At 37.5% G+C, this 26,123-nt stretch overlaps 1 protein-coding gene across 1 annotated transcript in view; it reads right to left on the reverse strand.

The window, feature by feature from the left end:
* Positions 1-660: 660 nt before the first annotated feature.
* Positions 661-26,123, reverse strand: part of Kcnb2 (potassium voltage-gated channel subfamily B member 2) — a 461,074-nt gene continuing 435,611 nt past the window's right edge. The window contains exon 3 of the mRNA XM_010622436.3: positions 661-3,644. Coding sequence (XP_010620738.1) covers positions 1,488-3,644 — 2,157 coding nt within the window. The 3' untranslated portion in view covers positions 661-1,487. The remainder of the gene's footprint in view (positions 3,645-26,123) is intronic.

Genomic DNA, 26,123 nt, shown 5'->3' on the forward strand with positions numbered 1-26,123 from the left:
CAATTTGAAGACCCAGGTTCCAGTCCAGACTTCATTGTTAGGGCAACTTTCAGCCAGTGCCACCTTAGATCCTCTGCCTTTCAGTGTTCTCAGTAGAAAATGCTGGAAGAAGCTTTCAACAAGCACAGTCTTGATCATTGGCAGGGAAGGATGGGTGTGGAAACCTAAGAGGGTGCTTTTATTTGCTGCCATTATTGAGGATGCTACTGCCACTGATGGCATGGGCAAAATTCACCTGCAAAAGGACCAACTTCTTTCAGCCAATGACAATGTCTTCCCATCCTCCCACCCTGTACTGAGAAATACTGAGTGACCGATTACCAGACCTGGGCTGTTTTTAAGGTCACTCATGTTGAAACCAATTCTACCTATGAAGGGTGGTAGTAGTCTAATTTAGATGGCCTTGCTTTTAGTTTAGTTTTTTCAAAAGTCATGTTATGAAATTCCTGTTTTGGCATATCTGCATTCTTAACCCTTTAGTTAGAAAAGTATATGTGGAATATGAGGAAAATATTTTTATATTTAGAGAGCCAAAAATACAGTTATTTAAAAAAAGAATGAATTTGCAAATATGGAGTATCATTTTTTTTAAAGAAGCTTTTTAGTATGGTATAACCTTTTGTATATTTTTAGTTTCTTTAAATGCAATTATTGTAATAGGCTGTGGCATGATATATAGTTTATTGGCAAAACTTCAAGCTTAAATTCCATATACTGTGATATCTGGTCATTAGATCTTGCTAATTTCCATGATTTATAAGTAAAATCACAAATGCCACAACTAAGCAGAAGCAAAAAAGAAACACGTACTCTATGAATTATATCACAAATGAGTAAAAATACTGTATTCCTTTAAACACATGTTTTTATAAGAGCTTTATAACCCAGAGTAAGATATGCGAGATGGTTTAAGAAGAAGTTGCAATTTTGCAACAAGAAGTCTGTATAGCTCCTCCAGACAGTAACTATGAAGGAAATACCTGTGACTCAGAAACTTGTTTCCACAGATTCTTGAAACCTTTGCATCCAGGCCCCATTATTTACAGTTATGCATTTTGCAAGCTCAAAAGCACCTTACTCCTCATAATTATGAATGCATGCAATGACATTTCATCCTTTCATGTGCAAATTCTAAAATTCATTGCAACAGAAAAACTAAAACTTGAATATTTGCCTACAACCTGAAATGAAAGGATCAAAAATGTCAGACATTGCAGAGTACTGGTTCCTAATAGAGCTCTCTTTATTGGTTCACTGTTCTTCAGTTGTTTTTGTTTGTTTGTTACAAAATGCAGTCTTGACTCTTTATTTAAACAGTACTTAAACTAAACTGCTCATGCCATGCAAAAATAACATTTTATGCATTTTTGTGGGGGAGGGGCTTCCCATGTTTTAGTTCACAGGCATTATTAATCGCATTTTAAGAAACAAGTTTATTATTATTATATTATTATTATTATTATTATTATTATTGCTTTTGTAACTAGTCACATGCTGGTTTCACGTGTGGGACAATAACCCGTGTCTCCTGGGTTGGAATGAATTTCTGGAGCAAACAAGTGGTTTTCCATCTTGCAGCCTTCTTGACTATTGTCTTTTTTTACTTCACCCACAGCATGGTAACTGTCTTGCCTACAGTTGTGACCTGCAGTCTGCGGGGAGGAAGAGTCCACACAACCCTCTTCTCTTAAAGGGTCTCTTACTTCACTGGGCTTATCTGCAAAGCAGTTAGGGCTGGAGTCCGCCTGCTTGTCTGGCCTTTCCCCTTGGAGCTCCAAGAAGTCTTCGTCTTCACCAGTATCTATTTCAGTGAAGCTCCTCCTCTCTCTTGAAGAGAAAGGAAACAGTTTCTGCTTGGGAAACCGAGGGGACACCCCTTTGGCAGGTCCCTGGCAGTGTGCTGAAACTTCAGCACCCAGCAAGGGTCTATCTCCCTGGGGGAAAGTTTCTTCCAGGAGAATGGTACTGATGTGCTGTGGAGTGGTGAGAGAAAAGTCAGCTGTTGTTACTGGCAGTGGCCTGGCTGTGCTGGGTGGTGTCTGGGGTGCACTGTCTCTGTTTTCCTGAAAGTTTACTTTGAGGGATCTGGACTTTAGTGGGTTGCTCCCTTTCAGTGAGCTCTTAGGGCTGTCAGTGGCACTGTCAGATTGCAAAGGACCATGTAGCCCACATTGGGTACCACTGGCATCAAGGTTCACAGTTATGTCGACTAGGGCATATTCTGCAGTGGCATCCCTGGCATCCCGCCCTTTCTCTTTGCTTAGTGTAAGAAATGGAGGGGCCCTGGCTCTTTGGTGCTCTTCTGTCCCTGGGAAGTCGATGGGGAATTTCATCTGCAAGTGGGATGCAGAGGGTGGTGGCAGGGGTGATCGCTCTGTCTCTGTGAAGTCAGTGGCACAGCTGGTGAAGCTGTCTATGCTGGAGGTGCTTTTCATGTCCACGATGACCTCAGTCTGTGCCACAGCCAGCTGCTCCTGTGGGCAGATCACTTCTTCCATTTCTATCTCTTCTTCATACACAGATGGCCTCTCAGGCTGTTCTTGGCAGTCCAGTTTTAGGTGAGAATGAGGCTGTGTCTTGGTGATTTCATTATACAGCATCTCCAGTTTCTGGGCACTCAGGTGCTGTGGGCTGGAGGAAGAAGTGTTGTTCAGCTGTTCGTGGGAGTCTTTTTGGCTAACCTCCTGGTACTTATTTTCATAAGACTTGTTGGAGCTTGTTTCCGACAGAGCCTTCCTGGCCCACTTCCACCGGCTTGGTGACAGGTGATTATCATCAGTTGAGTCCTTTGTATTGGCTGACTCTCCGGCCTTCTCTACAGCCACATCGATCAGTTCCATACTTCGAGCGAAAGCATCTTTTAAGTTCATAGAAACAATGCTTCCATTCCTTTTGGCCCGCTCAAGAGCCTCTCTTCTTTTAATTGCCTTCTCCTGGCGTTTCTGCTCCTTGTAAAACTCAGAAAAATTGTTCACAATTATTGGGATAGGAAGGGCAATTACCAGAACCCCAGCAATACAGCAGAGGCCTCCTACAATTTTCCCTAACAATGTTTTAGGGTAAATGTCACCATAGCCTACAGTGGTCATGGTGATGGTGGCCCACCAAAATGATGCAGGGATACTGGTAAACTTGGTAGCATCTTCATCCTTCTCAGCAAAAAATACTAAGCTGGAAAATATCATTATCCCCATGGCCAGAAACAATATCAATAGGCCCAATTCATTGTAACTCCTCCTGAGGGTGAACCCCAAAGACTGCAGGCCTGTTGAATGTCTTGCAAGTTTCAGGATCCTGAGGATGCGCATGATCCGGAAGATCTGGACCACACGTCTCACATTTTGGAACTGCAGCACACTCCGGTTGGACTCTGTGAGGAAAATGGTGACATAGTATGGTAAGATGGCCAGCAAGTCAATGACATTTAGTGGGCCTTTAAAGAACTTCCACTTATTTGGTGAGGACAGGAACCGTAGAAGGTACTCCATAGTAAACCAAGCGATACACACAGCTTCCACATGTGCTAGTTGGGGGTTGTCATTGGGCTGTCCAAATTCATCCATTTCCTGCAGCTCCGGTAGGGTGTTGAGAGACAAAGCGATGGTGGAAAGTACAATGAACAGGATAGACACAATGGCCAAGATCTGGAAAAGAGCAGAAAGTCAAGTTAGTAAATCCTCTTAGTTGCATAGGCAGCTGGGTGACACAGGGATCACTGACTCTTTAAATGAAATGGAATGCTCCAAGTTATTCTAAGAAAGTTTTAAAGAAGGTAACTTTATAAACTAAAATTCCCTACTGAATGCAAATACATTCACTCTTTAAGAGTTCATTTCACTTAAAAGCCTGATGAACAATTAAATTCTAGAACCTAAGTAATTTGGAAAAAAAATTCATTTGCCCCCTCCTCAACCATTGCTCTTAGATACATTTGTGTGGGTTTTTACCATTTGGATGAGGTCTCCATATGGCTGGAATAGCTTTCTGGGGAGTAATCATCTCTTCTTTCATAGCTATCTGTAATTTTTCTTTCTTAACCATTCTGTTTGTGTTTCCTTAAGTGGATTGTCTTACATGCTGTATAAGCTAGACAGAATTCATGATTGCTGGAAGTTTTATGCTCCAACTAAGAACACAAATGTGGAAAGAGAAAGTGGCATTCAATACAACAGTGCTTCTCCTCAGGCAAGTGCTTATTTGTGTGGTGAGTACTGACATTGGTACCAAGTCAGCATAACATTTGTCCTGGGATGTGTGGACTCTTGGCCACCATCATGAAGAAAAAGAAGGATATGCACTAACTTTGCCCTGGCAAAGTAGGTTTCACAAAGAAGAGCTTGAAGAATGACCATGGTGATCTTAGTGCAGGAGAGACATTCTGGGCAGAAGAAATAGCAGCACAATGTCAGGCTTGGAAGGATAGGGGCAGAGCTCACAAAGAAATAAGAGGATTGAGTGACTGTGTTTTGGAATTAGTCTGAGCTCTGACCCTGGCTTTACCACTTGCTGTGTGACCTTGAGCCAATTATTTAACTTCTCTGTGTCTCAGTTTACAAATCTGATGGAAGAAGGCAATAATCACAGCTACTTCACAGTTCTTTAAAAAGTACACAGTGCACAGATATTGCTAAATAAGTGCATAGATGCCTATATGGTTAGAGGCTGAAATGACCTAGGACTTAGGAAGACAAAGAGAAAGAACAGGTATGTGGGAAATCTGTAGTAGTTTGCAAGATATACATACAGAGTGCAAGAAGAGACTCTTTTGTTGTTGCCCAGTTCCAAATTTATGGGGCAGAATAGCAAGATTATGGCTTGAGGGCAAAACAAAGAAGTACTTTTTGGCTTAGTAAACATGGTGCTGATTTGAAATGCACAATTCTTTGTGAAGTAAGAGACCTCTTTTGCATAGGTTGGGTCTGGCTTGGTTTCATCTGACTTCTCTGTGACCTTAGTAGGTGTCATTGGTCTCAGTCATTATATGTAGCTCTGAAAAAATATTCTGACAATGACTGTTTTATTTAGAGATTCGGTATCTAGTAGACACTTTAAAGGGAAATGATTAAAGGTCCTGACAGCATAGCTCAGTTAATGTGGACTGTGAAAAAATTTATTTTACATCATCAGGACTTCTGATTTATTTCTCCTAAGACAGTTAGGGATCAACATGGTGGAGCAGTGATGGGACAAAAGACTCAGATGACAAAATAAACTCCTGGGTATAGCAAATTATTACTCTTTGCAGCATAACTTGTTTCAATAGACCCATCATGAAACTCTGATGAAATCCCTGAAGTAGGATGCTTATATGAAATAAGAAATTGTTAATAAGAAAGAAAAAAGCCTAGACTTCTGGGAAGATGGCAGAGTAGTGAACAGCAGAGAAACAGTCCCTCTGAGATTTGGTGTCCAGATGCTGGAATACAGCAATGTGAGGAAAAGAAGGAAGGATGTGGGTCTCTGGGACCCACCAAGCACCTGAAATGAGACATGAAACCCATGAGGGGAGTGAAGAGAGAGAGAGTTCAATGAAGAAGGAGGGGGCAAGCAGCACTTTCTCCCTGACCCCTGAATCCCTGTGTGGGAGGGGTGGCTTGAACCTGAAGATGTACACTGGCTACTGGCAACCCCAGAGGCCTGTATTTAGAGAAAGGCGCCAGTGGAATAGAGCAGTCAGTGCATGAGACTGTAGTGACTGGTGTTATTCAGGCTCAGTTGTCCTTCAGGAGAGTGTAATTGGCTGCTAGCCATCTTGTAGAGGGGCCAACTGAGCTCAGAATTCAGAGCAGCTGTGGGTTGGCTCCATCAGGGTAAGGCAGCACTGAGTTCAGGTCAGCAGGAGGTCAAGGAGCCAAGTTCAAGTCAGCTGGAGGCACATGGAATGTTGCCAGCTGAACAAATCGGGATCCATTCTCACAGCCAGAAATCAGCCTGAGCTTCAGAACTAAAGGTGCAGACTTGCTGGGATTATCCACTACCCTGCTATAAATCTACAGCTGGTTTGCTGGGATTAATCAACATGGACCTGGACTCTGCCAACTTTGTCTACCAGTGACAGCAGAGGCATGCCTTAAATCAGTAATTTTTTTCTTATTTTCTTCTTTTTTCCCCTCTTTTATTGTTTTAGTTTTTTGATTATTTTTGTTTTTATATGAATATGAATTTTGTTTCTAGTTTTTTTGTTGCTGTTCTTGTTTTTTTTTCTTCCTTTTCTCTTTCTCTCCTGTCTTCTTTGCCAGTTTTCCCAAATTTGTGTAATCTCCCTTTGTCCTCCAGCCTTGCTTCTAATCTCTTCCTCTTCTTCTATCTCTCTATTTTTTACCCCTAACCCCTTTTAAATTTTTGTTACTGAGGGTAAAACTGCCATACTAAGGGAATATTTACTGTATATACTTTTCTGGCTTGTTTTAGATTTTGTTGTATAACCACAAATCTAGTTCACATGGATAGAAGTGGCAAATCAATAGTTACCACAGCCTATCATTTCCTAGGGTATGTTTGATGCTATTGTTATTGCTGGTTGTACTACTTTAGCCAAGGTGACATAATTGCTCTAATCCGTTGATCTTCCTGGTGTGCCAAGACTGAGATGGCCTAAGGGTCATAAAAATACTATAGGCCAGTGCTAAAGAACCAGGGGCTAGGGCAAATAGGCAGCTTCTAATCCACAATAAATTGAAAAGATAAGATCTTTCAACAACTCAAAAGTCAGGTACTCCTGGAAGACATCTCTGAGAAGCAGTAATTTATTAAGGGTTCTAAATACTAGCAACAAAACCACCTGTCATAAACAATTTACAAGCATCAACCCAGGAAATAAACTTAAAAGAAAAAGAAAATGAGAAGCAAGATGCAACCCAAAGCCTTCATCTCACCAAAAGCAAGCTCAGGGGGCAATGAGGTGGAGCAATTCAAAAGCCACCCACCTGGACTCTCTGAAGTGGCCACAACAGAAGTAACAAAGCAAATGAATGAAGCTCTGAAAAAAATCAAATCAGAAAGTTTCTCATATAACTACAGAGATGGTGACCACAATGTAAGACCTAATAACTCTGCAGCAGATACAGATTAAAAAAACAAAACAAAACAGGAGTTTAGGAAAATGATGAAAACCAAAAATGCCCAAGATAGGAAAGAAATGGAATCCATGGGACAGATTCACACAGATATCCAGGAGACTGAAAATTCCACAGGAGAATGAGCCAATGTAAGGACAGAATATCAGATATAGAAGTCAGGATTGTGGTTACTGAACATGAAAAGTAAGATTTCTTAAAAAATAGCAAGGGGCCATGGAAAATCAATCCAATAGCTGCTAGATGATACAAAGAAGAATAACATAAGATTGGGCCAGCTCAATGGCACCATGCCTGCCTCGAAAGCACAAGGTCCTGAGTTTGATCTCCAGTACTGGGAAAGAAAAAAAAGAAAAAGAAAAAAAATGAATAACATCTGATTGATCAGTCAACAAAAAAACAGGAGATAAAGTAAATCACATAAAAAACTTGTTTGCACACATAATGGCAGAATACTTCCCAAGCAGGGAAAAAGAATTTGAAATACAGATAAGTGAGGCATGTAGAACTCCTATTAGCCACAATATATATATACTGGGAAAGAAAAAAAAGAAAAAGAAAAAAAATGAATAACATCTGATTGATCAGTCAACAAAAAAACAGGAGATAAAGTAAATCACATAAAAAACTTGTTTGCACACATAATGGCAGAATACTTCCCAAGCAGGGAAAAAGAATTTGAAATACAGATAAGTGAGGCATGTAGAACTCCTATTAGCCACAATATATATATATAAGAATAGGATGTGCAAAGCTGTTAGAGAAAGGGAACAAACCACCTATAAAGGAAAGCTCCTCAGAATTACAGCAGACTTTGCGACACAAAACCCTCAAGTCAAGGAGCACTTGGAGTAAAGTATTTTAAGCCCTAAAAAGAAAGCAACCTACAACCCAGATTAATGTACCCCACAAAAACTATCTTTCAAAACAAAGAGAGAAATAACATACCTCCATGACAAAGAACAGCTGAAGAAATCCATGATCACCAAACAAGCACTCCAAAATGTTCTGAAGGACATTTAGGAAGAGATAATAAGGACTGAGCTCTATGAATCCCAAAGAATGAGTCCACCAGGCAAGGAATGCAATTAAACAGAGGGAAAAAAGGAACCAACAACAGGAAAATAACATGAGAAGGATGAGTCAATATATATCATTTATAACCATCAATATAAATAGTCTCAATTCACAAATCTAAAGAAATAGCTTGGCAGATTAGATCAGGAAACAAGATCCAACAATATTCTGCATATAAGAAACACATTTAATTCAAAAAGAAATTTATAGACTGAAAGTCAAAGGATGGAAAACAATACTCCATATAACAGAAACCTGGAAAAAATCAGGGGTAGCTATTCTATTTGCAGAAAAAGTGTATTTCTATCCAAGAATGTTTAAGAGAGTCAATGAAGGTCACTACCTCCTTGTAAAGAGTACAATCCAAGAGGAAGAGTTAATAAATATAAATATATATGTAACAAAAACCAGTGCATCCAACTACATAGAACAAATTTTAATGGACAAGAAAAATTAAATGAGCATGAATACAATTGTGGTGGGGTAAACTCAATACCCCATTATCACAAATAGATTTATTAAATAAAAATGAATGAAGAAATATGATAACTAAACCAAACTTTTGAGCAAATGAACTTAGTAGATGTCTACAGAGTATTCCACCCCACAACATCAGAATACACATTCCCTTCAGGTGCACATGGGATGTTACCCAAAATAGACGACATACTAGCTCATAGAACATGCTTAAGTAAATGCAAAGGGATTGAAATTATCCCATGCATTTTATCAGACTGTAGTGCAACAAAATTGGAAATCAGTGGCAAAAGAAACCACAAGAACTTCATAAACACATGGAAATTAAATAACACCCTCCTGAACAACCAATGGGTCACAATAAAATTAAAGAAGAAATTAGAGTTTCTACAATTAAATGATAATGCCAATACAATGGCAGAAATTATGGGACACAGTGAAGGTAGTCCTATGAGGGAAATTTATAGCAGTGAATTCCCATACCAGAAAAACAGAGCAAGCTCAAAAAACAGCCTAATATTGAACCTCAGGCTTCTAAAAAAAGAAGAGCAAGTCAAGTCCAAAGCTCATATGAGCAAGGATAATATAAAGATCAGAGCAGAAATTAATGCAGTAGAGACTAAGAAAACAATACAAGGAATCAATGAATTGAAAGGTTGGTTCTCTGAAAAATTATATAAAATTGACAAACCCTTAGCCAACCTTATCAAAGAAATGGAAAAGAAAGACTCAAATCCATGGAATTAGGAATGGAAAGGGTCAAATAACAACAGATTCTGCAGAAATCCAGATCATCAAAGCTTACTATGAGAACTTGTGTATTCTAACATAGAGGAAATGGATAGATTCCTAGATACATATGAATTACCCTAGCTGAATCAAGAAGATATTAAAATTCTCAATAAACTAATATAGTCAATGAAATTGAATATGCAATTAAAAAACCGACCAATAAGGAAAAGCCCAGGCCCTGATGGATTCACTGCTAAAAGAAATTTAGAGAAGACCTAATGCCACTACTTCTCAAACTCTAATGGAATTGAAAAGGAAACAATACTTCCAAACTCATTTATGGGAGCAAGCATTATCCTAATACTAGAACTAGAGAAGTATCCCACCAAAAAAAGAAGTACAGGCCAGTCTCCCTAATGAATATAGACATAAAAATCCTCAATAAAATATTGGCAAATGGAATGCAGCAAATCATTCAGAAGATTATATACTATTACCAAATAGGATTCATCCTCGGGATGCAGGGATGGTTCAACATATAGAAATCAATAAATGTAACACCTATATTAACAGAGCCAAGGACAAAAACTATATGATCATCTCAATAGATGCAGGAAAAGCATTTGACAAAGCCCAACATCCATTCATGATTAAAAATAAACCTGCAGAAAATTGAAATAGATGGTGTTTATCCTAATCTGATAAAAGCCATCTATGACAATCAACATTCAACATCACACTAAATGGACAAAAACTGAAAGTTTTCACTCTAAAATCAGGAACAAGGCAAGGATGTCTACTGTCACTACTCTTATTCCATAGTAAATTGTGCTGGAAAAACTGGCTTTCACATGTTGAAGATTAAAACTAGACCTGTATCTTTCACCATACACTAAAATAAAAATGGATCAAAGATCTAAATATGCAAACAGAAACATTTAATCTGCTGAAAGGTAAAATAGGTAGAACTCTTGAAGACATTGGTGTAGGCAAACCCTGATTGAAATAAGAAATATCACAAAGAATCAACAACCCAGATCTCATCTTATTAAAAAGCTTTTGCATAGCAAAAGAAAACACCAACAGAGTGAAGAGACAGACATAGTGTGGGGAAAAACTGCAGGTGTACCTCAGAAAAGAACTAATATCTAGAATACGTAAAGAATTAAAAAAATCATAGGTCCCAATTTTAAAGACCCAATCCAAAAATGGGCATCTGAAATGAATAGACTCTTCTCAGATGAAGAAGTAGAAATGGCAAATAAATATATGAAAAAAATGTTCAACATCACTGGTCATTTGAGAGATGCAAATTACAGCAACACTGACATATCATCTCACTTTAGAAAGAATAGCTATTTTCAAGAAATCACTAATAACACATGCTAACAAGATTGTGGGGAAAAAGGAATCCTTTTCCACTGTTGGTGGGAGCGTAGACTGGTGCAACCACTGTGGAAATCAGTGTGGAGATTCCTTTAAAAAATTAAAACGAGAGGTTCCATTAGACTCAGCTATCCCTCTGCTGGGTGTCTTCCTGAAAGAATTAAAAGCATCATATTACAGTAAAATATGCACACCCATGTTTATAGTGGAACAGTCTGTAATAGCTAAATCTTGGAAACAGCCCAAATGCCCATCAATTCTTAAATGGATAAAGAAGATGTGTTTTTTTAAATAATGGAGTCCTACTCTGCCGTAAAGAAGGATAAGCTTGAGATATTTCTAGCTAAATGGATGCACCCTGAGACCATACTCTAGTGAGATAAATCAGACACACATATTTAAACATTCATTGTTTCTTTGGTGTGAGAAACTGAAAGTGCAAAGAAGGACCCAAATGTATAATATATATTGGGAAATGGGAAAAATATTCAAATGAGAAGGGGAACAAAGGAGGGGAGAAGGGGAAAGGAAAGAAAGGACAAGAAAAAAAAAGAACAGAAGGAAAAATGGAAACAAAGCATTTTTTTAACTTTTTATATCAGCTTTTTTCCCCATTAAGTTTATTGGTACATTTAAAGCAAACAATACAGTTACATTTATCATTGGGATCTTGTATGTTTACATGGTATATCTTGGTTTTTATTTTTTCCCCATACCCCTGTCCTCCCTTCACCCCCTCCAGCCTCCCCTATTTACAAAGTCCATGTTTTCCTTTTCTCATATTTTTTCTTTTCCTTTATTTCCCTTCCCCTACTCTTCCCACTCTTCCTACACCTTTAGCCCCTTTCTTCCTATTTTACATTATCAGTTATACCATTTGGATCTTATTTATGCTTTTACTTTTCACACCAGAGAAACTATTTGCATTTACATGTGTGTCTTATTTATTTCACTTAAGAGTATGGCCTCAATATGCATCCATTTTCCTATGAATGATTCTAATTTCTATTCTTTATGGCTGAGTAGTATTTAATTTTATAGAAAAACCACATCTTCTTTATCCAGTCTCCAACTGATGGATGGGCAATTGGGCTGTTTCCAAGTTTTAGCTATTACAAACTGTGCTACCATAAACATGGGTGTGCACATACCACTGTGGTATGATTCTTTTAATTCTTTTGGAAAGTTCACAGCAGAGGAATAGCTGGGTCAAATGGAACCTCTAGTCCTAGTTGTTTGAGGTATCTCCATATTGATTTCCACAGTGGTTGCACCAGTCTGCACTCCCACCAACCACAGAGAAGGGTTTCTTTCTCCCCACAGCCCTGCCAATGTTTGTTACTGGTTGATTTCTTGATATCAGCCATTCTTTCTGGGGCAAGGTGGAATCTCAGTGTTGTTTTCTTTCTGCATCTCTCAAATGACCAGTGATATGGAACATTTTTTCATATATTTATTTGCTGCTTTTACTTCTTTGTCTGAGAAATGTTTGTTCATTTCAGATGACCATTTTTGAATCAGGTCTTTATATTTGGGGGGGCCTGATTTTTTTGAGTTTTTTATATATTCTAGATAATAATCCTTTGTCTGAGGAGCAGCTGGTAGAAATTTTCCCCACATTGTAGGTTGTCTCAGCTCTGTTGGTGGTTTCTTTTGCAGTGCATAAGTTTTTTAATAAGGTGAGATCCCAGTTGTTAATTCTTTGTGCTAGTTCCCATGCTACTGAGGATTTGTTTATAAAGTCTTTTCCTGTGCCAATGTCTTCGAGAGTTCTGCCTAACTTAACTTCCAGCAAGTTTAGTGTTTCTGTTTTAATAGTTAGGTCTCTAATCCCCTTAGATTTTAGTTTAGTGCATGGTGAAAGATAAGGGTCTAGTTTTAATCTTTGGCAGGTTGAAATCCAGTTTTGCCAATACCATTTATTAAAGAGGCTATCTTTCCTCCAGTGAGGATGGTTGGCTCTTTTGTCAAAGATGAGGTAGCTGAGTACATCTGGAGTTGATTCTAGGTGCAGCATCTTGATCACTGTCTTGATCAGTTGCTCACTTCCTTTAGCCAAAGCCCTGTTTTGGTTGAAACCCACTCCGGCCCCCACCAATAAAGCAATATTTGGTCCAGGCTCATTGTACCTTTTCTGGGTCAGAATACTCATGTGGTATCAACCCCTGTACTTTTTAATCTCACTAAGTCTCTTTTTCTTTCCCCTTTTTCTTATTATTGTGGTGCTAGGGACTAAACCTGGGGCCTTGGACATGCTATGTAAGTGCTCTACCACAGAATAACATGGCTAGTCCTTATGTCTTCTTTATATCTTTTGTTTTTCCCTCCTGTCCTTTTAGCTCCCGTCTTTCCTATTGAAGTCCTATAAAGAAAACCACAGTATAATGTATTTCAGGATGTGTTGAGATTTATGGCTCTATATCTTATCAATAGTGCTTCATTACTAGTGTATGGTATTTTTTCCTTAGAACTAGGTATTTTTGCTGAGTGTACCTCAGAATTTCTTAAAAGACAGAGCAGTGAATTACAATGGCAAAAGTTTGTCTTTATGTATTTGAAAAGATAGTGAAGGTTGACCTTAAAAACTCTCAAGAAGGTTATTTATGTAAGCCCAAGGATAGAAAATTCAGGCACCTTATTAAAGGCAAGTTGGGAATGCTCATTTGAGTCCCTTCCCTCAGAGGCCAACACCTCCAGTATTGATCACTGTATTCCCGAGGAAGCATTGGTCAGATCTCCTCCATTTTCAAGCTCTTACCCTGAGGAACCAGGTCCTGCTGGCACTTTCTAAGAGATCACACTATTGCTAATGTACCTTAGGACAATTTAAGTATTAGAATTTCTGCCATCATTTTTGTGCTGATACCCACATTCAAGATTTTCCACATATAATGCATTTTTGTGCTAATTTTGGTTGCATTTTACTGATATTATTACTTCGAAGGGAAAGCAAACGAGTAGAAATGCAAATTAATCCATTCTATTTTTGTCCTTTTTTGGGGGGGGGATCTAATCTAGGGTTCCATGCATGCTAGAAAAATTCTCTACACCTGAGCCACGGCCCAAGTTGTCATTTTCCAACTTTCTGGATAAAGAACAAAATGGAAGTTTTAACATGGGTCTTCAGTTTTCCTTGACTTCACAATCAGAGCTAGATTTACAGGCCTTTTTATTTCTTTATCTGATTTTGGGAAAAGGTTAAACACTAATTAATATTAGTTAATGCAGCCTGTATTCTAGCTGATTATAATGTAACAAATATGACTACTTTTAACATATTTAAATTTAACATATGTACAAAATGACTTGGAACACATTCTTGAGGAGGAATTACTGAAGGACAAACTAAACAGTAAAGCCCTTAACAATCCCACATTCATGTTAAGAAAATACTTAAGTTTGGAGTTGTCCCAGAAAGACAGTACTTTAGACAATATGTACCAAAGGTGCGGTGTGGAGCATAAGACAGAGGCTGGTATATTGGAGAGTTTTTTTCTTTGAAACATAATAAAATAAATGTAAAATATTGCTCTAAGGATGAAATTCTAAACATGAATATTGACACCACCACCACAAACCTTTATGGCATTGAAATGCTGCTCCATCTGTCATAACTATGCACATGTTAGGACATGACTGACTCAGATTTTGAGTCTCTGTCACCTTCTACAACTGTCGTCTAGAGCTCACAGGAGAGGAACTCCTTCTCTCGGCTTTAGCAAACAGACTTGTGTTTATACATGACAGAGGAATAGAGATTTTAAGCATTTATCTGTTGAAGATTTGGATTAGGTCATCTTCAAGGTTCTTTTACCTCTAACCTTTGGTGGTTTTATGTAAGTTAATACATTTTACTAATTCCACATGTCTGTAAACCAAACCAAGGACAAGTCACAAATGACCCTAATATTTTGATTGAATGGACAAAATAACATTTTTGTTGCCGCAGAAATATAAAATGTTAAAAAAAAGAAGGCTTTGAAAAAGACCACACCATGTATGTTTCAGGCATTGTGTTGCTGGGAACAGATATTCTTTCTGGCTAAAACATTTTCCCTTCTTGAATACCATAAGCGATCCCTGAGTTCTTTACTTAGACAGAGATTCACAGGCTCACATCGTAAGAACAGGGCTCCCAACACTTCCAGAAGTAGGTATTCAAATTTGGTTGCATGGATTTCTCTTTGTGAGAGGAAGTAAGGCAGCCTGAGACTTGTCTCCATTGTACCAACTTTTCGATTTTAATCCTTTGAAGATGATGAAGACTTTGAGTTGGGAAGAGGCACTGGACGAGGAATTAAAACACATAGTTCTCCCTCTGCTGGGCATGCAGACAAGGCAGTTCCCTCCCCAAGCTTCAATTTCTTTATCTCAAAAGGAGGCACCTCACATTGGCTTCCCCTGCCTCGGAGGAGTAAGAGTAGACTGGATCATGCACACCAAAGTATCCCGTGAAATGTAAAGTATGTTAAGTGTAAGAAATGTTGGACATGTATTTGGAAAAAAACGTTGGGTAGCATTAGAGAGAATACCAATACTTAAACTATCTTTCATTTAAATACAATTCCAGACCTATTCATGTTTTTAATGCTTTCAAGCACATTATTTCCCATAAGAAATGGTTTGCACGAGACACCAGACAAATGTCTGTTATTTTCCTTTCAAACAAACCATTTAATTCGGCAATATCATTAAAGAGTTCGACTAAGGTTAAAGTGGGATGGGAGAAGCAACTCAGTTTCGCATACTATCAGAAAATTTCTTTCTGTCGTTTATTTTCACATGTTTAAAATTTAAAATTAACAGCAAATATATACCCCCCAGATGAGAAGAATGAAAGGGGATTGAGAGGGGCTTGGAGGAGAAAGGAAAGGGAAAGGGGATAAAAAGGGCATTAAGATGTATGGTGTACATGCACTAACTCTCCACAGGTGCGTAGAGATTATGTACTACAAACGTATACTAATAAAATTATACAGAAATGTTTTTATCCTGATGTATTATAATCTGCTGTATATTTAGTGGCATTCAAGTTTGCACAAAAGTACGTGGGAATTTTTGTGCCTCATACAGAAGTTTCCAATTTGCGTTTTCTCTGTACTCTAATTCTCACCTTCTTACCTTTCATACACATGTAGGTTGTGTGTATATGTGACAATATGTGAATTAAAAGTTCTTAACTTCTATAAAGCACTCCTGACATCCTCCTAGTGGGCCTAGAATATCTATTTAAAAAAATCTGATCAGAAATGGACTACAACATGGAAAAACATAATGGTAAGAATTTGCAGAATAAGACTAACTTCTTTAAGTATATAGGAAGAAAAACGCTATGCCAAGCATTCTTAGAAGCATGACTAACTTTCTACTATAAGGATATGACTTGTTGGCATTTCTGAGCCTATAAACCAAATACCAACCCACTTGCTGAGGGGAGAAGTTGGTAAGAATTTCACGATTTTACTCCTATTTCTAGCTATTTCCCAGAAGATTATTGAATGCAGCAAACCTAAAAGTAACTCCCTTGGTTTCCACCAAAGGAAAAACCATCTATGATTGTTTTTAGTTCTAGTTTCTCATATTCCTTGAACCACATGGTGCTCTCCTTTCTAAGTTTAATGAGGTGTCCTGTAACTGATCAGGCAACCTTATCCTTGATATGATGATACAGGAGAAAATCCCTACTCCATGACCCTCAGGTTTTCTTGACCCTGGAAATGGGAAAGTTTGAACTGAGACACTTCAGAGATGGAGAGTTTCTGGGATAGGATTACATTAATGATACAGCTCTGGAAGGAGGAACGACATATTTGCATTCTGGGGAATGTTGGTTTCTGCCATCTAATTGTACCTTCTAGGAAGTTTCTCTGCCCTTCCCTCCTTGAGCTGAGGTTACCCAGAGTTTTAATTGTTTTCTGTTACAAATCCCTTGAATTAGCACATGACACTTTCATAGCACAAAATTTTGTTTCTCAAACAAGGTTTTAGTATTATGGAAGCCAATGAAGATATTTTCTATAGGATTTCTTATAGTGCCTAAAAGAGCAGGCTCTTCACAAATCTATTTTGAATAAATTAATAACCGGGAAGAGATGAAAGAGGTCCACAGAACTGGAGAAAATGAAAATGCACCTTGAAGAAATTTAATATTTTCTAACTATGAAAGAAAAATACAAAAGATTTATTTTTGGTTGCTTCCACATAGAACAACATCAGCCTAAAAGTTTTAACCAGCTATAGAAATTTTTAAAAATTGAAATTTGTGTTATTATTTTGAGATAATAGAATGGCTTTACAAGTTCAACAACATAACCTTTCATAGCTTTAAGCTCTATACTTTTTATTAATCCTTTTTTTTTTCATTACGCTGAACATATTGCCTCTCCCTCCCTCCATTCTTTAATTCCTATTCTCTGGGAAACCTGTTTTTGACTATACATTGACCTTGGGCTTCACCTTCACAGAAGATATCTTTTCTTTAAAAAATGCTCTATTCATTCTGTATCATATATTTTGTTGAGTATAATTTGGTATCTGTAGTTAATCCAATTAGTTAATGAAGTGATAGTTCTCTATGAAGATTTGTGAAAAAAAAGCTAAGGCCCTAAGAGAATTAATAGTATAAATTATCCATTAAAAGTCTATCTATCTATCTATCTATCTACCTACCCATCTATGTATCTATCATGATTCCACATAATCAAAACCCCCACAGAAAAGTAATACAATTCATACTAGTGTTAAGCTGAGAACATCACATTTCATTTCATAAACATATATTTGCAAATGTAATTCATTAAACCATGTGCACATAAAACATCTTAGATATTTGGAGAACTAAAGCAAAAATTTAAAAAATGAACAGAAGCTTTCCCCACTTTTCTCCTGGTAAGGTTTCTAGTTATTAAACAAGATAATTCAAGAAATTCTGAGGGAGAAAAGACAGATTTTAAGCATTGTATAGAACACTAGACTATTTACAGCTTATTCAGCTTCTGTAACATCCTTCCTTTTTCTGTCACAGCTATGTTTTATTTGACTTAAAAACAACTCTAATCAAAAATTGTCTTTCTGAGAGAGAAACCTTAAAGGACTGGTAAAGATTTCCACTCAGAAGAGGGGATAAAGTACATTACAAGCTGAGGGAAGAGGTTGGGCAATGGCTTTGAAGTCTCTCAAATTGTTTCCTCAGAAAAATCCAAGTAATTTTGTGTGACTGGGGGCAACCATGAAGAGGCCCAACATGGAAGAGTTCATGGTGATTTCAAAGCTGCTACATGCAAGGATAGCGCATATAGGATGTAGACTGATTAACTCTAGAAGGTACCATCCAAGACATTACAATGTCAGTGATGCTTTCATACGTGCAGTGCACAGCTTATGCAACCAACTCTGACAGCCTTAGTTCCAGGGAGCCGAGTGTTGTGATTGGATACAGGTGAAGGCATTTGGAAGAATGGAGCAGGATCCTTCTGGGGGGTTAAACCACTGAGAAATTCTGAAGAGCACTTGATGTAATGAAGAATTTGGGGGCTTTCTTCTGTAGACAAGTTTTCCTCAAAGTGTGGTCCCCAGACCAGCAACATCATTGGTATTATGTGATAAGTTTTGTGTGTGTGTGTGTGTGTGTGTGTGTGTGTGTGTGTGTGAGTGATAAGTCGTTAAAAGGCAAATTCCCAATTCTCAGGTCCTATTCCATACCCATTGGGTCAAAGATGTGGGAAAAGTCTCAGCAATCTATGTTCTAACAAGTTCTCCAGGTGACTCTGTTGTTTGCCAAAGATTGAGAAGGCTGATGTAAGGCGAAAAGCCATGGAAAGATTTCAAGCAAAGCAATGGGATGTTTATATTTGCATCTTAGATCCCTGGCTGTGATGCACAAGACTGACTTGCAGGGAGGGGACCTGAAGATAAGAAGAGAAATTGCTACCACCCCAGTGACAGAAGCCAAGGGGTAAATGGTGGTGGTGGGGTAGGCTATGAAAATATTTATCAGGTGGAATTTCGATGTTACTTGTGATCGAGTAGTGTTTATGACTAAGATACCAGGAAGGTTGAGTAGCTCTGACAAATATCCATTATTATCTCAGGAATAGAAGACTCCTTGAACTAAGTCCTCACTTATCTTGGGAAATAATATTTTCTCTCTTTTTTTTTTATTGGTAGTGGGGATTGAACTAGGGTCCTTGTGCTTGTAAAGCAGGCCACCTAACCACTGAGCTAAATCCCTGGCCCAATATTTTCTCATACTAAAAAAATTAATCAGAGCTTCAGGCTGTGAAATAGAGAAATTTCTCTCAGAATTAAACAATAGTGTTTTGGAACAGGAATAAATTATAAGATACCATACATACTATATAATTTCCTAGAATTGTTTTCTTTTACAAAATTTTATCTTAAGTGCATATTCTGAAATCACACAGGGGAAAGACTAGTTTAAAGACCTATTTATACTCACTGTTCCCTGAATGCAGGCTTAGTTGTTGAATTATTTCTCACCCATTCTGACTTCCAATTTATGCAAGGAACTCTTCTAAATTTCCAGAATTAAAGTGCCATTAGAAACTGGCTTTGTTCCCTGGATACCTAGTCAGCCTCATCAGCTCATCAATCACCATTAACAGAGCATTTTAAGGATTTATTTCCATCATTATCCCCATATTTCAAGACCACATCCCAGTAGCTTCAAAGAAAGGAAAAACAAAAGCTGTAATGCAATCATTTTTCCTTTTAATGAACCTCTGTAGCAAACCTCTTCTGAAAAGTACTTTTGGGGTCAACATCATTAAGACCACATGATAGGATGCCAGAAAACAGAACACACGCGAGGGTCATGCTGTAATGGTGTAGCACTGCCAAGGAAGAAGGCAAATGAAAGCCAAATCTAGCTGGCACTGCAGAAAACCTGCTTGATTCCCTTTACATTTGCTGTTAGGAGAAGGCTTCTGTGCTGTCCCAGGGCCCCATGAACCACAGTACTTCATAAATGCTTCTGTGCCAAGAGTGGCCCACGTTCTTCTTGTCATAAAGCTGAGCATCACAAACAAGGGCCTCTCACTGAATCCTCTTTGGCTTGCGTGGTGGCAACAATTGGCAACATGAATGCCACTGCCTCTGTACTTGCTACGGACTGAGGAGATTTTTATTGGGCAGTGGGGTCCTGCTTTTTCCAGCTGTATGATGTGGACATTTTCTACAATTACATAGACTAATTCTGGGTTCTCTTATGAAGGCTACTTAAGGCTCTGGCACTCAAAATATGGTCCTCAAACATGAAGGGTCTGGGAACAGATTAGAAATGCACAATATGGGCTGGGGATTTAGCTCAGTGGTTCCACTGCCTGCCTCACAAGCACAAGAACCAGAGCTGGATCCCTGGTACCAAAAAACAAAACAAAACAAAACAAAACAAACAAACAGAAAATGCAGAATCTCAGTCCTAACCCCAAGCCCACTGAATTTGAATTTGTATTTTATCAAAATCCCCCAGAAATTCCTGTGTGCATTTAAATTAGAGGCACTGGCTTTGGACACAAATGCATGTTGTTTAAGGAAAAAAAAAATTTGAGGCTCTTCTACACATTTTTAACAAGTTTGTCTCAGTTCTGTGGAGTGGGGTAGATTATTAGCCTGTGCAGCTTTTAAAATTACTCAGAGTTTCTGGGGTGGGAAGAACTATCTAGAAAAGCCTTGAAGATAATGCTGTGGTGATCTGTAATTCCACCTTGGTCTCCTCTCCCATCCTATAGTTGATAGCTACAGCTTTAAACAATTTCACACAACATAATACAACTTGGCAGTGGAAAGAACACTGGGTTTTGAGTTAAGTGCTTTGACCTGCATCCTGGTACTCCGTTAATTAATCAATTAATTAGTTAATTGCATTATCTGAGTTAGGATATGAAGCCTCTTTTTCCATCTGTATACTGGGGCTAAACACAATTATATTACAAGGTTGTAGTGATGAAACTAGGTAGTGCATGGGGAAGTAGTTTGGCAGTCATATATTTCTACAGAAATGCCAATATTTTTATGATAATTAAATACATTTTTTACATGTCCTATAGAATTTGGATAAAAATGCTAACTAGTACATAATGATAGGGTTAGAAGAACTCTCTTATATGACTTCTTGTTTGATGTTAGCATGGTCTTTCTTATGTAATGAATTTTTAACCCATTTCTGTGAATACTGCTGAATGATTTAAATAAACTTGGTGGAGATACATATCTGGTCTCTTTGGAAAGCAGCACATTAGGGAAAAGAGTGTCTGGTCTGAATGTGGTTTTCCAAAGTTAATATATTGAAACTTAAAACATAATGCAATAATATTAAAAGAAAATGATTCCATCATAAAGGGGTCTGCCATCATAAATGGGATCAGCCCTCATAAAAAAGGCTGAAGGCAGCATCCTTGCTTTTTCCATCATATGAGGACATGTGATCAGGCACCATCTTTGAAGTGGACAGGACCAGACACTGACTCTGCTGGCATCTTAATCTTTGTCTTCTTAGCCTGTAGAACTGTGGAAAATGAATTTCTGTCATTTATAAATTAATTTTGTTACAGTGGCAGAAATGGACTAAGAAAAATAGTGTTTCTCCAAAATTCATTTATACCCAGAACCGAGAATGTGGTCTTGTTTGAAAATAAATAGGCTTTTTGTGAATGTAATCAGTTTGGTTCGTGTTGCATTAGAGGGAGTCCTCAACCAGTGTCTGATGTTGTGTTAGATGGAGGCCAAGAGAGACACACAGAATGAAGATGGCTGTGGTACAGCAGAGGCAGAGAGTGGAGGAGGGGCAGCAGTAAACCAAGGGACACCAAGAATCAACAGCCAGCACTAGAAGCTATAAGAGGCAAAGAAGGAATCTTCTCTTGCACCATCAGAAGGAGCAAAGCCCTGATGACAGCTTGATCAGATTTCTAGCCTCCTTAACTGTGAGAGAATACATTTCGCTGTGTTGTTATTTTGGCTACATATTTGAAGTAGATTATTTTGTACAGAATCCTGAGGAAATATATACAGTCAGGCTGTATTATTTAATGGGAGGGTCTAGTCTTTAATGAGAAATAGGGAATAAGAATAAGAATAGAAGTTCTCATGTATATTCACTTCAAAAGTAGATTTAATGCCACTGGAAAAGCCTTGGAACCCTAGTCAGCAGGAAAACAGGCTTAATTAGGAGAAACTAAGTTCTATTTACTGTTAGAAGTAAATAGCTAGGATTTGTTAAGTAGGTAATTAACACCTGCATTCTAAGTAGCAGCCCAGGACAAGTTAGAACATGTGGGCTCAGAAGTTGTAAAAGTCAGTTATATCAGCAGGATGTAAGCCAAAGATAAATAAGGAAGTACTACCAAATAACAGATTAAAAGAGCTTATGATAGCAACAAGAAATTTCTCTCACATTAGGAAATTTAAAAACCCAATTTTAAAGCACATCCTATGATGGTGGTTTATAAATTGAAAGTGCTCAGGAATTATGCTGTTGTCTCTAGATAAACTAATTTTTATATCAAAAGCATTACAAATGTACTATAGTTTCTTCTTTCACTGCTATGTAACCTTTAGTAAAATCAGGTCCTACAGAAACATGTGTAGAATGGCTCCCCCACCAAAAATGAGTAGAACCTATTGGTAGATCTTCAAACAATTTGAGAATTGTAAATCAGCATTTAAAAAAAAAGTGAAATAGATGAGATTAGAATAGAAATTATCAGGAAGAGTAAGTAGTGGTTTTAAAATTGTTGTCCATATTCATACCTAAAATGATGATAATAATAGTTATTACTATTAAATTGCAATTATCACATTGGATGTTTCATATAAAAGTAGCATAACCCTAATCCCAAGTAGAGCTTTGAATTATTTCTATCAATGGAAGGCAGACCACCTTCCACACCCCCCAAAAAGGATAGAAATTCATTTCTTTGACAAAATGTTGGCTTAGGACATAACTACATGGGCAGTTACACATAGCTTGACAATGAGATAAATTTTGAGGAAGGTATCATTAGGTGATTTTGTCATTGTGTGAACATAATACTTACATCAAACTAAGATGGCTACAATATCACTGAGCAATGTAGTCTCATGGGAACACCACTGTATATGTGGTCTGTTTTTGATCAAAATATCACAAGGTATGTGACTGCATATAGCTACTTTGTTATAGTCATTTTGTATTTTTCTAGTTCTGACATCAAGATTTCTGTCCTTATATTTCTACTTTTCATACTTTTGCCACTATTATGATTTGAATCAATTCAAGTAGTTTATTTCATGTCATTTCCTAGGATATAGGTTGGAGTGATGAACTTTCTATTAATCATTCACAAAGCTATTTAGTACTGAAGCAGTTGCTATGAGGAAATTCCATATATTAAATTACATTTTGTCATTAATGTTATCTTAGAACATTTTTATTAAACTTCTGCTTAAATAATTCATAACTTAAGAGAAGTAAACATTATTGTTAGGTCATTGACATTGGTTTCTAAATGTGATTTTTGAGGCAATATTAGAATTTGACTCAAAATAAAAGATCTAACTGACTGGGTGTTTACTGATCATATAGAGTTATGTATAACTTAAATGGTTGAAATTAAATGACAACCATGTGAGAAACTAAAAGTATAAGTAAGGATTAAAATGTATCATTGATAATGTGAAATAGGAAGAAAAGGTATAAAGGGGTAGGGGAAGTGGGAAGGGTATGGGAAAGAAAAGGAGGAAAAGGAAAAAATATGAGAAGAGGAAAAATGGAAACAAAGTCCTTGTAGATAGGGAGGAGTGGAGGAGTTGAAGGGAGGGTAGAGGAATGGGGAAAAAATAAGTTACATCATGTAAAGGTACAAGAGCTCAATGATGAATGTAAGTATTGTATGCCTAAAATGTACAAATGAACTTAATGAAAAAAAGAAATTAAATGATAACCTTAGTTAATAGGTCATGTTTTGCATTTAAATCCCAGTTTTCATTACGCAGCCATGAGACATCTACTCTGTAGCTAACAGAGTTGCAAAGATCAAGAGTATAGATAATTTTCACCAATGAAGACATGTCTATAATCATCCTTTTAGTGGGGCAAAATTCAGCACCAAAATATATAGTCTACTGAGTGTATCATGATAATGTCCAGATGATCTTCAGATATAGTATAAATATTTCATGTTTGAGTTACTTACTTTTTAAGTAGTTTAAATTCCTGAAATTTCAAGCTGGGGATCCACATCTGATCAAATGAGTATTTTTTTCCATTGGGTTTATTGATATCTGTCTATCTATCTATCTATCTATCTATCTATCTATCTATCTATCTATCTATATATTTTGTTTTTTTGTTTTTGAGACAGGGTCACACTGTGTAGTTGAGACTGACCTGGAATTCACTATGTAGCCTAGGCTGGTCTTGAACTCACAGTGATCCTCTTGCCTCAGCCTCCCTAGTGCTGGGATTACAGGTGTGTGCCACTATGCCCGGCAAGTTTATTGATATTGTTTAGGTATACAGTACAGTTACTTCCTCATTGGGATCTTTGCATGATGTATCATGGTTCTTAATTTTTCCCCATATCCCTGACATCCTTTCACCTCCTCCACCCTTCCCTATTTACAAAGACTTTGTATCCATTTTGCCTTTTCTCATATTTTTTCTTTTCCTTCTTTCCTTTCCCCTACTCTTCCCACTTCTCCTACTCCTTTAGCCCTTTTCTTCTGATTTCACATTATCAATTATACGATTTGAACCTTATTTCCACTTTTAGTTTTTCATACCAGAGAAACTATTCAGTATTTACACATGTATCCTATTTATCTTACTTATGAGTATGGCCTCAACATGCCAGATGCAATTAGTTTGTCAATTGCTGATCTACAGGACACAAGGTATGGCCAGAGGTTTTAACAGGGTGAACACACACAGCTCAACAACTGATTAGTTGAATGCAAGAGGGAGGTGAAGGATCATGTCTGAAGGATGCCATTTATCTTTTTCCTTCTAATGCCAGGAAGGAGTATCTTTTTAGTGTTTGTGTTCTGTGTTCTATACACAACTATTTTGAAACAAGCCCTGTTTAAGAAAGTTACAACTCCACCCAATATTTTTTCTTGAGATACATAGTGTGAATCATTACCTCCTGTGATTTTCAGAATGGATTTCTGGAGACCTGGGATTTTTTGGGGGGTGTGTGACTTATAAGCCACTGATGAGAGAAGAAAAAGACTGAGTGGACAGGGCTGCATGATCCCCATCCTTGCCATGAACCCGAGGGAGCTGTCCATCTAGGTGGTGCTGAAGATGTCTAAAGCAGTCAGTGTAGCACCCTATTTTTAATTTTCCATTTTGTATTTTATTTTATTTTTTCCCATTAAATTTATTGGTACATTTAAAGCAAACAATACAGTTACATTTATCATGGGATCTTGTACCTTTACATGGCATGTCTTGGTTATTTTTTCCCATGCCCCTGCCCTCCATTCACCCCGTCACCCTTCCCTATTTACAAAGACTTTGTTTCCATTTTTTCCTTCACATTTTTTCTTTTCCCTTATTTCCTTTCCCCTACCATTCCCACTTCCCTGTTAGCCATTTTCTTCCTATTTTACACTCTCAATTATACCATTTGAGCCTTATTTACACTTTCAGTTTTTGACACCAGAGAAACTATTTGGTATTTACTCAAGTGTGTCCTATTTATTTCACTTAAGAGTATAGCCTCAATGTGCATCCATTTAGCTACAAATGTCTCTACTTTCTCATTCTCTATGGATGAGTAGTACCCCATTTTATAGAAAAAAACACATCTTCTTTATCCAGTCTCTAGTTGATGGGCACTTGGGTTGTTTCCAAATTTTAGCTATTATGAACTGTGCCACTATAAACATGGGTGCACATATGTCATTGTGGCATGATACTTTTAATTCTTTTGGAAAGATACACAGTGGAGGGATAGCTGGGCCAAATGGGACCTCTAATCCTAGTTCTTTGAGGTATCTCCATATTGATTTTCACAGTGGTTGCACCAGTCTGCACTCCCACCAACAATGGAGAAGAGTTCCTTTCTACCCACAGCCAGCCAACATGTTTCTTTTTAATTATTTAGAGAATACTTTATTAGTTTCTGTAATCAAACCCACATAGATATGCCCTTACATATTTAGTACGATGTGTTACCCCTGTATACATGGAAAAAAAATTAACATTTCTAGACCAATATGGCTGTCCATTTCTGTACAATGCCAACTCAACACAGTAAATTGGGATGATATTTTGCAAAATTGGCAGCACCACTAAAGTTTCCCAAAATTCAATTTATATATATATATGTATATATATATTTATATAAAAAGACTAATAATAGCATGTTA

The sequence above is a fragment of the Fukomys damarensis genome, unplaced genomic scaffold (genome assembly GCF_012274545.1).
Source record: "Fukomys damarensis isolate Sample0158 unplaced genomic scaffold, DMR_v1.0_HiC HiC_scaffold_5, whole genome shotgun sequence".
NCBI classification, from domain to species: domain Eukaryota; kingdom Metazoa; phylum Chordata; class Mammalia; order Rodentia; family Bathyergidae; genus Fukomys; species Fukomys damarensis.